Source organism: Vitis riparia, chromosome 13, assembly GCF_004353265.1.
Source record: "Vitis riparia cultivar Riparia Gloire de Montpellier isolate 1030 chromosome 13, EGFV_Vit.rip_1.0, whole genome shotgun sequence".
Lineage (NCBI taxonomy): Eukaryota > Viridiplantae > Streptophyta > Magnoliopsida > Vitales > Vitaceae > Vitis > Vitis riparia.
In genome coordinates, this window is record NC_048443.1 from 27,875,745 (window position 1) to 27,894,604 (window position 18,860).

Below are 18,860 nucleotides of genomic sequence, written 5' to 3' on the forward strand. Positions count from 1 at the left end.
AGTCATATGATGTTATCAATTGACTACAAAGAGATTACATTGTAATTATCAAAATGATTAAAAAAAGACTTCATTGTTAAGATAATCATAAATAAGGTAACATCATATTGATTACAAAGGGATTCCATTGTAATTAACTATACGATATTATCAAATTGATTAAGAAAAGACTCCTAGGATGATGGTCAATCACCTACCTTATTATATCAGTTTATTATTATAGATGATAATTATAGATGATAAGCTTCGATCTTTTATTAACTGTGTGGATACCAGATGTTCATAGACTTATAATAACAAACTCGCTACAAATAATTTTTTTTGCAGGAAAAATATCGTACCACAAAATACTTTTTTTTAATCATAAATTAATTTATGGAAAAATCCCACTAGTATATATGATAGATAGGAAGTTATTATTAAAGATATTTTAACGGTATTTTATTTTTCTCTTATCATGTGGGAATTGGGATCGCTACATTGGTATTTAAATTTTGAACCTGTTTGACCAATTCCCCATATCTTAAAATTTGGAGTTAAAAATGAATTCAACTCCTAGATATGTATAACACTATTTAAAACCATTGAATATGAAAAAATAAATATTATGTTATCCAGATCACTGAAAATATATGGATAATAAGTGTGTATAATAAATATACAAATAAAATGAAGTAGAAAATTGAAACTCACAAATAAGGTTGATAGTTTGACTCTATGACCTTAAGACGAATTTGGCTCATTCAGGTGCTTATTGTTTATGGGCAATTGTCTCTTAGGATATAATGATCATTTTTTTTTTTTATGATAATAGCACTTCAAATCATGAGAAATAGTGAATCACTTGATAATTTGTACTCTCTTAAATATCAAATATTTGATAAAAAGAAAAAATGATTAGACTTAAAGTTAAAGAAGACGTGAATGACAAAAAAGAAGAAAAAATGAAAAGAATTGATAAATTAATATGTCATGAGAATCCCTATTTATAAAGTTGATGATAACCTTTAAAAAAGATGTCTCTTTAAAATACTAGACATCTTTTAAAGGATCATGTCTTAAAACAACAAACACATCTTTTAAAAGTTGTACAAAATACGTTATTTAAAATAAATTGTATCTATTAACAAACAACATGTTTTTCAAAAAAAAAAAAAAAAAAATCATAATTTCCATTTACCTATATAAATTCCAACATATTATACATGAAAGAAGATATCAATCTATAAAACAAAAAAAATTAAAAAAATATTTTACTTTAAATTGATTTGTAGGTTTTTTTTTTCCTTATTCTTCTTTTATTACGTCATCTACATGCAATCATACTTCCAAACCTTTACGTCATGCATTCATATTCAATGATATTTTTGAAGTAGTGGGATCGCATGTAAAATTAATTAATTATCATTATTATTTTAATATGAAATTCTTGAAAATAATTGAAAAGTATTTTTTAAAACACCCAAATTGTTTTCTGTCAATGTGTGACAGCATATTTATTGCTGTCCAAAGAAGTGGTCCTGTCTTTGATGAGAATTCGTCATATTTTTATTGAAAGTGATAGTAAGAGATTGAAATGTTCTTTTCATAAAAGAGACGATGTTTTTCTTCAATAAAAAGTTTGCTTCTTCATTTCATGCCGTAAGAAGCAACTCTTCAATATTATTTCTTTCGGAAGTTTCCTCCCTAATCGACATCACTTTAGAAATAAATAATAATAGTGTGGGAGAAAGGTACCTTCACATTTTCGATGGGTCTTAGGATTAGGATTCGGAGGGATCCAGACTCCATTGTTCTGCACCTTAACATCAGCAAGAGAAAAATGATGATGAGTAGCAGCTGCAACTCAACCATGGCTTCTTCATTTCCAAATCTGTTACTCTTCCTGCTCTCTCATAATTCTGAAACCTTGGATTCACTTCATCGTCATTTACCATTCATCTTCTTGCTTCTTTCCCTTTTCCTCTTCGCTTTTCTCATCCTCTACAAACTCATGATAGAAGTTGTTACACAAATCAGAAAATACAGAGTAAGAAAGAAGAAGAATTGTCTTATTGTTTTAAGAGTACATCGGTGTGGGTATTTATAAGCTAGGTGAGGTGGTTGGGTGAGTTGGTTTGGGAGTTGTTACACGGTTGCTCAGTTATAACTGTGGGAGAGGAGGTTAGGTTAGGATCTGTTTGGTTATCATCCCCCCTCAAGCTCATAGGCGGGGAGGTGAGTGTGAGCTTGCTTCATAAGCTACAAAATTGGGAAATAGACAGATGTTTGGTTAAAATATCAGCAAGCTGATCAGTGGACGACACATAGCAAATTTGAAGCTCTTGTCGCAACACCTTTTCCTTGATAAAATGCTTGTCTAATTCGATGTGTTTGGAACGAGAATGAAAGACCGGATTGGCAGCAAGATGAGCTGCACTTTGATTATCACACCATAAGACTGGTGGAGAAGTAAGCAAGCAAAGCTCCTGAAGAAGGGACTGAATCCATACCAGCTCAGCCGTGAGAGAGACTAATCCTCGGTATTCAGATTCAGCACTGCTCTTGGAGACTAAGTGTTGTTTAGAGGAGGACCATGAGATGAGATTTGAGCCGAGGAAGACACAATATTCGATGGTGCTCCGACAATCATCCAGATAGGAGGCCCAGTCAGCATCACCATATCCCTGAAGCTCCATAGAAGTGAAAGGTTGAAAATGAAGGCCAAGAGAGATGGTGCCCTTTAAATAACGAAGAATGCGTTTGACAGCCAACCAGTGAACATCAAAGGGCTTGGCCATGAACTGACAAGCTTTGTTCACAGCAAAAGCAATATCAGGCCGAGTGAGAGTGACATACTGTAAAGCTCCCACTATACGACGATATTCTGAGGGATCTAAGAGAGGAACACCATCAGACTGAGATAATGTGCATCCAAGGCTGCCTTATGAGGTCTGTTATGGGGTCTGGTATGAGAAAATGGAACCTGCCGGTGATTTCCTGAGTGATGAGATTGGAATCGGGGTTGAGAAGATTGGAATATAGGTTGATGAGGTCTGGGATGTTGGGTGGAAGGGGCAGCAGCTATGTGGGCAGCTGCAAATGGCAAGTCTATCGATGAGGTATGCTGATGGTTTAAGCGTTGCTCATGGGTAAGCAGAATGTTGTGGATGGAGTGGAGAGAAAGATCATCTTCACGGGCTGTTAAGGAAGCCACAATAGAATTGTATTCAAAACCCAGTCCTCCAAGAAGTTGAAGAATATGATCAATTTCCTTAACAGGCTCCCCAATAGCAGCAAGATTATCAGAAATAGTCTTAATCTTGAGAATGTATTCTAGCATAGGATCAACCCCTTTCTTTACTGTCTGAAACTCAAGACGAAGCTGTAGAATACGAGCCTTGGATGAGGCAGAAAAGATTTTGTGGTATGAAACCCAACGATTTGGCCCATAATATCTGGTGTTAACGTGGAATACAACTAGCTAAGAACCATGCGATCAAAACGTCTCCATTGCACAAAAGCAGGATTGAGTTCGCCAGTATGGAGCTCCTGAGGCAGGCATGGCTTGGTGTCGTCGATATATTCTTCAAAGCCATTAGCATAAACTACATTTTTCATCTGGGTTTTCTAGAGAGAATGTAGTTGTTACGGTCAAGTTTGATTGGGAGGGCATGGTTGAGGGATAAAGAAACGGGGCTAGAGGTTGAAAAAAAAGACAAATGAAGATCAGAAGAGTGAGTAGATGACGACATCTTGAAAAAAAAAAATCAAGAAAACAAAGCTAGCTCTAATACCATGATAGAAGTTGTTACACAGATCAGAAAACACAGAGTAAGAAAGAAGAATAATTGTCTTATTGTTTTAAGAGTACATCAGTGTGGGTATTTATAAGCTAGGTAAGGTGGTTGGGTGAGTTGGTTTGGGAGTTGTTACACGATTGCTCAGTTACAACTGTGGGAGATGAGGTTAGGTTAGGATCTGTTTGGTTATCAACTCAAACCCAAAACCCTAATCACTAAGCAAATGCCATTGCTCCCTCTAGGTCCAACTCCATGGCCTAGTTGGGAACCTGCCTGAATTATTCACAAAAAAAAGTTGGCATTCCGGTGGATACTTGGCCTTTAGGAAGAACTCAACAATGAGATCGCATGCATCAAACTGGGCAATGTCCATGTCATTCCCGTGATTTCGCCTGAGATTGGAAGGGAGTTTTTGAAGAAACATGATGCAGTGTTTGCATCTTGACCTATTCCAATGGCATCCCATCACTTGAGCAGATTCTTGACCAAAGTCCTTTCGCCATGGGGAGAGTAATGGAAGAAGATGAGAAGTATCCTCACTTCTGAGGTGCTTAAGCCAGAGAGACATATGTGACTTCTCCAGAAAAGAACTGAAGAAGCTGACAATCTTGTCCGTTTCATTTATAACCAGTGTAAATCATCTACTAGTACTGATAATTTCATGGACTCATCAGTTGTGAATGTGAGAAATGTAGTCAGACAATACACAGGAAATATCATTAGGAAGATGATGTTCAACAGAAGGTACTTTGGTGAAGGAAGGTTAGGTGGAGGACCTAGACTTGCAGAAGAAGAACATGTCAACTCCCTCTTTACTTCGCTTACTTACCTACATGCATTCTCTCCATCTGACTACATTTCATGTCTAAAAGTCTTCGACTTAGATGGACATCAGAAGATGGTAAAAAAGGCTTTGAGCATCATCAACAAGTATCATGATCCGATAGTGGATGAGAGAATAATACAATGGAGGAATAGAGAGAAAAAAGAGGTTGAGGACATGCTTGACGTTTGTATCACAAGTAGGGACTCAAAGGGAGAGCCATTGCTTTCAGTAGAAGAGATCAAAGCCCTGGTAGAAACTGATGATTGAAATAGCAGCTCAAATATGTTAAGGCCTTTAGGAGAGAAGCTCTGCAGCTTCACCCCATGGCACCATTCAATGTCCCCCATTTGTCCATGACAGATGCTGTTGTAGCCGGCTACTTCATCCTGAAAGGCAGCCATGTCCTACTGAGTCGGGTAGGGTTTGGGTGGAACCCCAGAGTTTGGGAAGTGCCATTAAGGTTCAAACCAGAGTGGCATATGAATGATGATGTGGTGGATTTAGTTGAGCCTAATGTTACGGACTTAGTCGTTCACCAAGCTCGTGCGGCACTTAGGCAAGTCAAGACACTTGATCTTGCTAAGTCAGTCTTACTCCTAATGCTTAGCTTGCTAGGCTAAAATGCTCACGACTCGAAAGCTTAAGAAGCTTAGTAGGCAACTCTTAGAGAATGGAAGTTCTTACTAAACAAAGAAGCCTTTACAAGTGCTTTGAAGACTCAATTGCTTGGTTAAGAAGTGATTTGTGGTGCTTTGGCCAAATGAGGGTCTCACCTATTTATAGGCACCAATGGAACTCTCTGAAACATTGGAAGGTTCCTTAGAAATCAAGAATATTCTAGAACTCCCTACACTAATCTATATACAACCCTATGTACAAGAATATACAAGAGATCTCTAGAATTCTCTAAAAAGCCTTGAACTCCTCTCATGCCTTCCACCATAGTGTAGAGATGTGTGGACATCTTTAGGCATTTCTAGAACCTTCCACACTCTTCCAACCAATGTCTTAGTGTAGATGGCTCCAAGAGTCGCCAAAAGCTTTCCTCCTCCTATATAAGCCCATGGGGAGGGTCATTTGAAGCATCTTGTGACACTGAGCTTCGATTCATTTCATTTAGTACTGGGAGACCTTTTTTTTTTTTTTTTTTAGAAAATTTTGAATTATATAAAAATAATATGTCTTATTATTAAATTTTGATATTAAATGTTGTCATGCATGCTATTCTTATCAATGCAATAATTTTATAATCCAAAAATAGTTTTGAGAATACATTAGGTTCAAATATTGTTTTAAATATATATTTTATTATATTATTTTTAGATAAATTCACAATGTTCTGATCCAAAGTTTTGAGGTTTAGATTTTATAATAATTAGTTTCCTTGAAATTTGATCCATGAATCAATTTTTGCATATTTAGATCATGGTACGTTGATTAGAAATTATTGATTTGATCATGGAATATGGTTTTAAATAATGAAGTTGTCTTTTCAAAAACAATTTCAAAATTTAATTGAATTTATTTTTATGAAAAAACAACTCCTAATCAAACTCTTTTCAAGTACAATATATTTAAAAATATTTTCTGAATTGTTATTTTTTAAAAACATTTTTTGAAATTACAATATTATTTTTTTCAAAATCCCACTTGAAACTTTAATTATACAATTATGAATTAAGCATAAGGGTTAATTTATTAATCTCTTTTTCATGTTTTGACTAAATACATATACATCTTATTGGTTTGAGATTTTATCAAATATCTTTCTTATTTTTGTCATTTGTTATTTTTATTCACATCCTTTTTCGTTCAAAATAAGGGAAGTATGTGATGAATTTCAAATTAATCAAAATTAAATATATTTAATCAAAATATTAGGAGAGGTGAATGTAATTAACCCATCATATAATAATTTACCTATACATTAGTTATACATGTCTCGAAAAAGTAATGGGATTGACTTTTTTTCTTCCCGAAATTTCACAATTGGTGCAAGTATATTTAATTAAATCATCGTTTTCAAGCTTTATGAATTTACAAAAATTTTATTTTGTATACACATTTTAAATAAAAGGATTGTAGAAAGATGTGTTTATTCTTTAAAATAAACACATTTTAGGGGTGTTAACTAATAAAATTTAAAATTACGATGACTTAATATATTTACATTACATTATTGGATGCGGATGAAATTAATCCTAAATTTTAAATATAAATGAATTCAACCCAAAATTTGACAGGTGTCTTCTATAATTGCACTACGTGAATTGTACCAAAACCTAACATCTTGACTATAAGCTGCCCTGTTCATGACGAGAATTGATCACATTTTTATTGCATGTGGCATGTGGGATGTCATTGAATGATAATAATGTACGGACGATATCTAATGCATGCCTACCATTAATTAATTTTCATCCTAGTACTGAAGATCAGAAAGAGACCAATGCTGATGACTAGTGGCTGCACCTCAACCACGTCTTTTTCATATCCAAATCCATTACTCTCTCATAATTCTGAAACCTTAGAGCTTGCTTTACTTCGAATTCATCTGCATTGACTGTTCATTTTCTTGCTCGTCTTCCTTTTCCTTTTCTCTTTTCTCATCCTATTTAGCCAATTTTTATAACCCATTTATACGTGAATCAATCCATCTAACCTATTTAGCAGGTTGACCCATTTATGATTTATTTGTTGTTGAGCTCCCTCGTATGTAGGGGAGTGGGCCCCATATGCTTGGGGCTCAAATTAGTTACATTTAAAAACAAAAAAAAATTGAGAAAGAAAACGAAGAGAATAGAAGAGAGAGAAAAAAGAATATATATACCCAAATTTTATCAATAAGCTTATCATGTTTCATCTGTGGTTCGATCGAGTGAAAATTTGGAGGAAAGGTTCGAAACTCGAGTAGGAACAACATGAAGGGTGGAGATCAGATTTTGAGTTCGGGAACTGGTGTTACTGTCCGTGAACAGTAACATCGTTTTTTTTTATACTTTCTCCAATTGTTCTTTGTTTCTTTTACCAAAAGAAATTATATAATCCAAGGCTATATGTACTTTTGATGTATTTAGCAACCTTTAGAGATTATTCTAGAGAAGACAGGTGTAACCCATTATTATTGATAATGGAAGTTTGAACTATACCAGGTTTCGTGGTTTTTCCCTTAGCATTGGTAGGTTTTCCATGTAAAAATTATGGTATCTGATTTATTTTTTGTTACATGAGTTTATTTATTTATTACTGTTAGTTGTTATTGTCTATTTAATTTTACACAAAGAAATGATAGAAAAATTCTGGTGTTTGTTGAAATATTGTGAATTCACCCTAACATTTGTCATGCGAATCAAAGTTTTAATGCAAATAGTGTTAGCTCAAAAAGATAAAGATAAATAATTTACATAAGAATACACACAATATTATCCTGGTTTGACTAACCATATCTACATCCATAAATGAAAAAAAAAAAATCAGTATACCATAGACAATATTATAGAAGATAGAAACTAAATACAATAATTGGGTTCTCAAAATATGTTATATTTTCTCACTTCTTATATCTACATTTTGAACCACAACTCCTCTAACTCCACCAAGCATCTCTAACCACCACATATAGCCTTTAAAGCCTTATCTCTATTTAATGACTCTTCCCCTCATCATCTATAATATAAGAAAGATATTTCTAATATCTCTCTTATTATTCTATAAAGAAAACTAATATTATAATAACATATCAACTTAGAAAATGTTTTTTATAATATTTTTTTATAAAAAATGAAGATATACTAATTAGGAATTTGAAATACTTTACAACATTATATAACATGTTTATTTAATCATGTCAAAATGATCTATTTATCGCCTAACTTATATATGATATGTTTAACATATTTATTTAACCATGTGAAATTGATCCGTATGATCGGACTCGTTTAACCTATATAAATTTATTAACTTACATTTGTACAATTTTAAAAGATAAAAACATATTGTTAATTATAAATGTCATTTAATTAAAAAAATTAAATAAATAGATGAATAAAATTTTACATGTTTCATTATAGATACTAAAAGTATTCTATAATTAAATAGAACTTGAAATTTAAAGCAACTAAATAATACATTTATAAATTTTAAATTAAGTAAATGGTTCATAAGAAGTTTAATTAACAGATTGAGGTAGTATTTATTTTTTTTACTTTTTAGTGAAATTAATTTATTTTCAGAATTTAGGTGGTTTGTTTTTCTATTTTTTTATAACTTATTATAAATTTTTTATTAAATAAAAAAAATCAAAATATATAATTTATTTTAAATAAAAAAATAATATATTGATTTTTTTTATCTTTTAATACTTAATAAAAATAAAATACTATAAAAATACAATCTAATATTTAACATTATTAAGTATTAAAATTTTATTTAGAATTAAGTAAAAAAAAACAAAAAAATCATGTTTCAGTTTTCTTCTTTTATTACATCATCTGCGTTGCATTCAAATTTCAAACTTCCCAACGTGTGGCATGAAAGATATCGTGTCACTATCGTGTTCTGATTTTCTACGCTGACATCATGCATGGACCATGTGAAAATGTTTTTGAAGTAGTGGGATGATGGGATCATATGTAAAATTAATTATTTTTTTAAATATGAAATTCTGCTTCCGGACTTCTGGCTTCTGTTCCTCCACGTTGAAGATGTGTCAGAAGGTGGTGCCGCCTCACCTACCACGGATTTTAATGAATTCACTGAAAAAACGTTTTATCGAACAGGGCAACTTCGAAGGGTGAAGGGATGTTTTTAAAAATTATAATATTAAGATTAAAAACTTATATCCAAAATATTTTATTTAAGCATTTTTAATTTATAGAAAAAATATCATTCCATTTTAACATTTTAATCATCAAACAAATCTTTTTAGACTTACGTATACCATTTTTATTGAGCCAACAATAACATTAAATCTTTAATAAATAATAACTCATTATGTAAAAGATTTTCTAAATCAAGATAAATAGGAGCAAAATTATCAATAATTACAAATAAGAGTCAATGCCGTAACACATAATATTTAAACTCTATAATAAATTTCTTTAATTGTCAAATTGAATAAAATTAAACAGGCTCTATTATTAAGCGTAGGATGATAAATTTCTTTTATTAGCTCTATAAATGCTAGAGTCCAAAGAAGATTGGAAAATATGGACACAAATAGCTATTTCTTAAAGACTTTGTAAAAGTAGAAAATTATATATATATATATATATATATATATATATATATATATATTGTATTATCTGACAACTAAAGTAGAAATTATGGATTTATTTAGTATGAATAGAAAATTGTTTTCAAATTTAAAAGTTATGTTTGAAAAAGTTTAATTGAAAACAGTTTTTTCAAATTGTTATGAAAATGGAATCATTTTTAAATATAAAAAAATTGAGATGTTTTCAACTATTTTTTTTATGGGTTTTCTACGTTAAGATTAAACAATTGAAAAAATACTTTAAGAACATTTATGTCCTATATAAATTTACGGTATCTTATGGAGAATAAATTAAGAAAATTATTTTAATTCATATTTGAGTTTTCAAGTTAAATTTTGTTCTTAAAAATAATTGAAAATTATTTTTCAAACTTATTATAAAAAATTGTTATTTTTTCAACCACACAAGTCGTTTCAATTCCCTCAATGTGTGACACCATATTTATTGCCGTCCAAAGGACTAGTCCTATCTTTGATGAGAAGTTATCACATTTTTATTGCAAGTAATAGTAAGAGATTAATTAAAATATTTTTCTTTTCGTAGAGAGACAATGGTCTTTTCATAAAAAGTTTCCTCCCTAAAATCAACGCCACTTGGAAGAAAATAATAATAATAATCTGGGAGAATGTACCTGCACATTTGTTATATACTTATATGTGTCCAAAAAAGTGTGGGGTTTTTTTTAATGGGGCTTAGGATTAGGATTTGGAGGGATCCAAACCACATGGTTCTGCGCCTTCACATTTACCATGTGTCACAAAATGGAGCCATTTTTTATTGGGTTATCACAAATTTTATCGTCTTAAGACCACTGAGAAGAGATTACATTATCAAATTGATTAAGGCTGAAGAGATTCAATTGTTTGGATATGGGTCGACCGTATTTCCCTAAATATTATACCAATTTATATCCTACCAGACCATGCCACCCCTGTCTGTTGGACCAAAATCTAACATGATTTTGACTGTACAAGAGGAGTAATCCTACCATTGATGGGAAGTATGAAAGGCATGTATAGTGGAAGTCCATTTGCCTATAAAGAGAGAGCAAATCCTAGTACTGAAGATCAGCAAGAGACAAATGATGATGGGTAGCAGCTGCAACTCAACCATGTCTTCTTCATTTCCAAATTCATTCCTCTTCCTGCTCTCTCATAATTCTGAAACCTTGAAGCTCGCTTCACTTCATCTTCATTTACCATTCATCCTCTTGCTCCTTTTCCTTATCTTTTTCGCTTTTCTCATCCTCTACAAACTCGAACCCAAAACCCTAATCACCAAGCAAATGCCACTGCTCCCTCCTGGTCCAACTCCATGGCCATTAGTTGGGAACCTGCCTGAATTATTCACAAAAAAGCCGGTATTCCGGTGGATACTTGGACTTTTGGAGGAACTCAACACTGAGATCGCATGCATCAAACTGGGCAATGTCCATGTCATTCCCATGATTTCGCCTGAGATTGCCAGGGAGTTTTTGAAGGAACATGATGCAGTGTTTGTTATATTTATATAAATATATATATTATTGGTTAAAAATAAAGTGTAAGAAGAGTTACACTTTTGAAATTAACCTTTGAAAATAAAGTGTAAGAAGGGTTACACTTTTAAAGTGTGAATTAAACACATGATTAAGTTTTGAAATGTTACAAAACTTGAAAGGTTAAGAAAGACAATGAGTCTTCTCATCTTTGTAACTTTACAAAACTTAAGAGGTATTTACACATATGATTAAGTTTTGAAATGTTACAAAACTTGAAAGGTTAAGGAAGACAATGAGTCTTCTCATCTTTGTAACTTTATAAAACTTAAGAGGTTAAGTGTAAGAGAGTTACACATTTGAGATTAAATCATGTTTAATGTGTGAATTAAACTTATGATTTAATTTTTGAATGTTACAAAGATGAAGAGATTGAGGAAGACAATGGGTTTTTTCTCATCCTTGTAACCTTTTTTCAACCCTAAGAGTGCTATATATATGACTTTTCTTCTTTTGAAATCTTATGCAGAAAAGTGAAAAGGCTTGATCAATCCCAAGACTATTTCCATTAGTTCCCTAAAGATTTCTAGAGGTGGGAGGAAATAGAGTCTTTGGACAAAGTTCCAAGAACTTGTTTGAGCCTTTCTTGTGTTCTTCTTCTTATTGTTCTTATTTTGTATCTTTGAGAGTTTCATTGTATCAAAGTGAGTGTGTGAGAGTGTTTCTTTTCTCCATTGTATCCAATTTTTGTCAACAGTGTTTGCATCCAAACACATCTTTTAGAAGAGATTGTATCTTTTAAATAGTGGATAATCCAGCGTAGGCAGCTGAGTGGGCAATAGACACTAAAGTTTCAAAAACTAGGTCGTAGAAAATGAATATTTCTTATTGTATTAGAAAAAGATACCAAGTACTTGTACACTGATGTTTTTATATTTGTATTGACAACAACCTAAATGGCTAACCTCCTACTTCAAGACGTTCTTAACAAACTTTGGTTTGTTGTAGTTGATCCCCGACAGTTAGCTTCTTGTTGTTGAATTTAAGGGTATGGAAACAAAATACTAGCCCAAAAGACATAAACAAAAAACATAATGAATAAGAAGAAAAGTTTATCGATTGAGGCATGACAAACACTGTCCTTGAAATAGATTCACCCTCCTTGAAGACGAACTCGGTGTACTAGGGTACCAATGGTCTACCTCCAGGATTCAACAACCAGATCTCGCCTTGGGTGCACTCTATAAGCGAGATGTGTACAACTCGGTTCTGAAAAAATTCCTCTAGATAGATGTATGAAAGACTCTTTGAAAAACTCTCTGAAAAATTAGTATTCGTATATAGAAAGCAATGGATGACCTGCTTTTATAGGCCACTAATACAATCCCAATGGGACTCTACTTGTAATCAGAACATGACTCAAAGTGGAAGAAGAATCTACTTATAAGTGGAATGGGACTCCACTAGCACAATTCCAATAGGACTCTTCCAAAAAATATAAGACTAATAGAATAAAATAAAATAAAAATAATTCCTCATAAGACTCTTCCCAAAAATATAAGATTAATAGAATAAAATAAAAATAAAAATTATTAACACTCTTCCTACAATCCCACATAGAGTGTAAACGTGATTTTTTTTTTATTTTTTTTTTTGTGGAAGAAAAAGAATCCAATGCATCAGTATTGGTGCCCAAAGGCTATGAACCAGTCATAGGACAAATAAGTATTGAATCACAAAACACAATGAAAATAATTTTCTATGAACCAGTGTTTCTTGATGTAACTCAAGGGACTGTTATCCACATTGGTTTTTTTAACTTTACTACGAGCTATACAAAATGGGTTGGCACAAATAAGTCATGTGTCTTGCTTGGATATTCATGAGAGCTCTAGAGAACCTGCCTAAGTTCTCATAGGAAGTGATCCCACCTCCACTCTCATATAGGTGAATCCATCAAATATGTTCTGCATTTAAACATACCATCCATAAGAAATATGGTATTCATTAAGAGTAAACACTCAACCTTAATCAATGCAAAATACGCTCTATCTACACCATAAGGATAAACTCTCATACAATTAAAGTTTATAAAGCACCTCAAGTCAACAAGTGATTTGTTATTATCCATATGAACCTACTTCATGGAATTTCCATTCTAATAGGTTGGGTTACCACCACTCTTGACTTCTGTAATAGGCATAAGCCTCATCCTCTTCAATGTTTCTTCCACTAGTTTTTTATTTAGTGGTTTGGTCAAAAAATCGACCAAATTCAACTCTGACATCACAAATTCTAGGGATATAACCCTTGTTTCAACAGCTACCACACAATATTGTGTCTTAGGCGTATATGCCTCTTCTTCCCATTAAATATTTTACTCTTAGCCTTAGCAATTACAGCTTGGCTATCGCAACGCATAAACACAGACGAGGCTAGTCTCGTCCATAAAAGGATATCTGCTAAGAGGTTTCTAAGCCACTCAGCCTCAGAACTTGGATTTTTTAAGGCAATAAACTCAACCTCCATAGTAGACTGAGTAATGCAAGTTTGCTTGGCAGACTTCCGAGAAATTGCACTTCCACCAAGGATGAAAACATATCCACTAGTGGATTTCATCTCATCTAAATCCGAGATCCAATTTGCATATTAAATTCTTCAAAGACACTTGGAAATCCACTAAAGCACAATCCATAGTTAATGGTGCCTCCCAAATACTTAAGGACTCTACAAACAAAAGTCCAATCGTCCTGATTAGGACTTTGGGTGTATCGACTCAATCTACCTACTGCATAAGCAATGTCAGGTTTGGTACAGTTCATTAAGCACATAAGGCTCCCTATGATCTGAGCACACTCTATTTGGGCAATATTATGTTCTCTATTTTTCTTCAGTTGTGAGTTGGGATCATAAGGAGTTGACACTGGTTTATAATCAAAGTGTTCAAACTTCCTTAGGATCTTCAACATAGTGTTCTTAAGAAAGTTTAAGCCCATTCGGTGTTTTAGTTATTTTAATTCCTAGAATCACCTTTGCCTCTCCTAGGTCTTTCATATCAAACTTAGAACCTAAGAATTTCTTGGTCTCACACACAATCTCTAGGCTAGTTCCAAATATTAGCATGTCATCAACATAAAGGTAAATGACTACACATGTGTTATCCTCATACTTATTGTAGATACACTTGTTAGCATTATTAATGGAATATCCATTAGTTACTAACACATGATCAAATTTGTTGTGCCACTGTTTGAGAGCTTGTTTTAACCCATATAGTGATCCATATAAATTTCCTCTTCCAAATTCCCATTCAAGAATGCCGTCTTGAAATCCATTTGGTGTATCACCAAATTGTGAATGAAAGCTAGAGAGATCAATACTCTAATTGATGTTATTCTAGTCACAAGAAGAAAGGTGTCAAAGTAATCTACATTTTTCCTTTGTTTAAAGCCTTTGGCAATTAAACGAGCTTTATACTTCTCTATCGACCCACCTTGTTTTAACTTTCTTTTAAAGATCCACTTACAACCAATAGTCTTTGCACCAAGAGGTAAATCTACTGACTCCCATGTATGGTTATACATGATTGATTCGATTTCACTACTAATGACCTCCTTCCAAAATGGTGCATTAGGAGAAGTTATAACTTCTTTGTAGGATCTAGGGCCCCCATCTATTAGGAAGGTATAGAAACCATCTTCAAGGTTTGTTTCTTTCCTATCTCTTTTACTCCTTCTAGGTTCAAATTCAAAAAGTTCAATACACTTGTCTCTACTTGTTTTCTGAACTTGTTGTTCACCATTTAGTTTCATAGTAAAGATATTTTCAAAAAAATCTGCTTTCTTTGTTTCTGTTATAGTATTGACATCTACAAGACTGTTTTTTGACTTAGTAACAAGAAACCTATATGTCGCACTATTCTCAGCATAACCAATGAACATTGCATCAAAGGTTTTAGGACCTCGTTTTCATTTTTTTTAGGTTCAGTGAGAAGAAATTTAGCTAAACACCCCCACACTTTTAAGTATGCTATATTAGGTGCATAACCCTTCCACAACTCATAAGGAGTTTTACCAGTTTTCTTGTAGAGTATTCTATTTTGAATATGACATGCGGATAGGATAGTTTCCCCTAACAAGTTCAAGGGTGCTCCTGAACTTACCAACATTGCATTCATCATTTCTTTTAAGGTCCTATTTTTTCTTTTCTACTATTCCATTAGACTCAGAGGAATAAGGAGGAGTAGTTTCATGAATGATCCAATGATCTTCACAAAAAGAATTAAAGGGGTTGGACTCATACTCTCATCCCCTACCAGTTCTAAGCCTTTTAATTTTCTTACTTAGTTGATTTTCCACTTCATTTTTGTACTTGATGAAAGCATCTATTGTTTCATCTTTGTTTCTCAAAAGATATACCCTTGTATACCTTGAGTAGTCATCTATGAAAGTTATGTAGAATCGTTTACCACCTCTAGTCATTGTATTTTTTAAGTCTCCTAAGTCACTGTATATTAAACTTAGTAGATCTTATTCTCTTTCAATTGATTTGCAAGATTTCTTTGTGGTTTAGATTCTACACAAGATTCAAATTTTCTATGGTTTTCTAAGGTCAATTTAGGGATTAAACTCAATTCAACCATTTTCTTCATATATGAAAAGTTCACATGTCCTAGCCTACTATGCCAAATATCACAAGAATCAACTATGTAAGCAGAAGAAGAAGATGCATTATTATTGATAATATAAAAAACATTCAACATAAATAAACCATGATTACAATAGTAATTTCCCACAAATGCATCATTCTTAGTTAAAACTATTTTATCGGAGTCAAACAAGATCTTCACTCTTGTTTTTCCAAGCAAAGATACTGACACCAAGTTCCAACGGATATCTGGCATATGAAGAACATCACTGAGGACAAACACTTTTCCAGAGGTTAGCTTGAGGAAAACTTTCCATTTGCCAATCATTGGAGTAGATCTAGAATCACCCATGACCACTTGTTCCTCTTCTTCCCTTATAGTGGTATAGGAAATAAATGCACTTCTATTCCCACAAATGTGCCTGGTAGCCCTAGAGTCTACCACTTAATCCTTCATATTAGTGACCATGCTCACCTTAAAGAAGATTACTACTGTGATCGCCTCTGCTTTTCCAGATTTGCCTTTGAATTTGACTTCTCAATTCTCTTACTGTGACGACATTGAGTTGCATAGTGTCTAGACTTGCCACAGACAAAGCAATTACCTTGTTTTTTAATAGTTGAGTTTTGAACCTTGTTTGATGCATTGGGCTTGGTCCTAGAGTTTTGTTTCTGGACCTATTGTTTTTTGGGTTTAGGTTTTTCTTCTACTACATTAGCCTTAGAAGACAATTCCTTAGCTTTCTCAATATTGTCTCTATTTCGGTTTTGTTCCTCAATCTTAATATGGATTATGACATTCTCTAGGGAATTTTGTTTCATTTTATGTTTCATATTTTTTTTATATTCTTTCCAAGACTCTGGAGGAGTCTCTACTAAATAACCAACCACAAAAGGTTCAGGTAATTTAATGTCTTCAATAGCTAAGTCATTAATCAACAAGTGGTAGTCATGGATTTGAGATGATACATCTTTATCCTCGATCATTTGGAAATTTCTAAAATTCCCTATGGCATATTTCTGAGTTCTTGCATTTTCCAAAATATATTTTTTATTCATTGCATCCCAAATTTCTTTTGCAACTTTAAATTGACAATAAATATAAAAAATTTCATTCGAAATGGTACTTAGAATAGCATGTCTAACTTGTTTATTTCCAATTTCTCATGTTGGTAACATATGAGAACTATCTTCTGGTTTTAGGTCAGTCAAAATATGTCCCAAGTTCACTACATCAATTACAGAGAAAACTCTTTCCTGTCATCTCTTAAAGAATGTCCCATTAAAGGGATCAATTTTAGATTTGTCAAGACGGGTGTGAACTAGAGAAGCTTCCATTTGGATATATTTCAAGATTGTTGGATTTAAAGGTATGGAAACAAAATACTATCCCAAAAGACACAAACAAAGAACATAATGAATAAGAAGAAAAACTTATCGGCTGAGGTAGGACAAACACTATCCTTGAAATAGATCCACCCTCCTCGAAGAAGAACTCGGTGCACTAGGGTACCAGTGGCTTACTTCCAGGATTCAATAGCCAGATCTCGCCTTGGGTGCACTCTGTAAGCGAGATTTGTACAGTTTGGTTCTGAAAAAATTCCTCCAGATATATGTATGAAAGACTCTCTGAAAAACTTTCTAAAAAATTGGTATTCATATATAGAGAGTGAAGGGTCACCTGCTTTTATAGGCCATTAACACAATCCCAATGGGACTCTACTTGTAATAAGAACATGACTCAAAGTGGAAGAGGAATCTACTTATAAGTGGAATGTGACTCCACTAGCACAATCCGAATAGGACTCTTCCAAAAAATATAAGATTAATAGAATAAAATAAAAATAAAAATAATTCTCAATAGAACTCTTCCCAAAAATATAAGACTAATAGAATAAAATAAAATAAAAATTATTTACAATCTTCCTACATTTGTAGCTTGAGTCTTCTTCTTGTTGATCAGCTAGGTATTGTTTATCATCCCCCCGCAAGCTCATAAGTGAGGAACAATAGAGAGTTTCATTATGAAACTAAGAAACTGGGAGCTTGAAATATGTTTAGTGAAAATGTCAGTAACCTATTTGGATGAAGGAATATACTGAATAACGAGTTGTTTATGAAGAACTTGATCTCGTATAAAGTGTAGATCCAGCTCAATGAGTTTGATCCTAGCATGAAACACTAGATTAGCAGCCAAGTAAGCTGCACTTTTATTATCACACCAAAGTAGAGGTGGAAATGAAGAAAAGAGACAGATTTCCTATAAAATAGATTGGATCCAAATAATCTCCAAAGTAGCATATGCAAGAACATGATACTCAGATTGTGTACTGCTGCGAGACATAACCTTTTGTTTGTTGGAGGACCGCGACACTAAATTCAGACCAAGGAAGATGTCCTAGCCACCGATGCTTCTTCTGTCATCTGGACAAGATGCCTAATCAACATCAATATATCCATGAATAACCAACGAGGTAGATTACTGCATCTAAATGCCATAGGATAAAGTGCCCTTGAGATATCGCAAAATTCATTTTATAACAAGTTAGTGAGTAATGGTGGGTGTAGCCATGAACTAACAGGCTTTATTAAAGGCAGAGGAAATGTCCGGTCTAGTACGGGTAAGGTATTGAAGTACACCAATTGTGCTTCGATATAAGGTGGCATCTGAGAGAGGTTCACCATCAAGATGAGATAACGTTTGTCTTAACAATTCTAGAGTAGTAGCAGGCTTAGAGTCTAGCATGGTTGTGTTGACTAAGATTACCAAAAAATAATTGACATAGCCCAACTCACGAAGAGCAAAAGAGGAGTTGAGACGAGTAATAAAGGAGAAAACCTAAGCTGAGTTG

General features: G+C 33.1%; 1 protein-coding gene across 1 annotated transcript; it reads left to right on the forward strand.

The window, feature by feature from the left end:
* Positions 1-4,443: 4,443 nt before the first annotated feature.
* Positions 4,444-4,875, forward strand: LOC117928498 (tryptophan N-monooxygenase CYP79A68-like). The gene has a single exon (XM_034848376.1). The coding sequence runs from the start codon at positions 4,444-4,446 to the stop codon at positions 4,873-4,875; it is 432 nt and encodes a 143-aa protein (XP_034704267.1).
* The last annotated feature ends 13,985 nt before the right edge of the window (positions 4,876-18,860 follow it).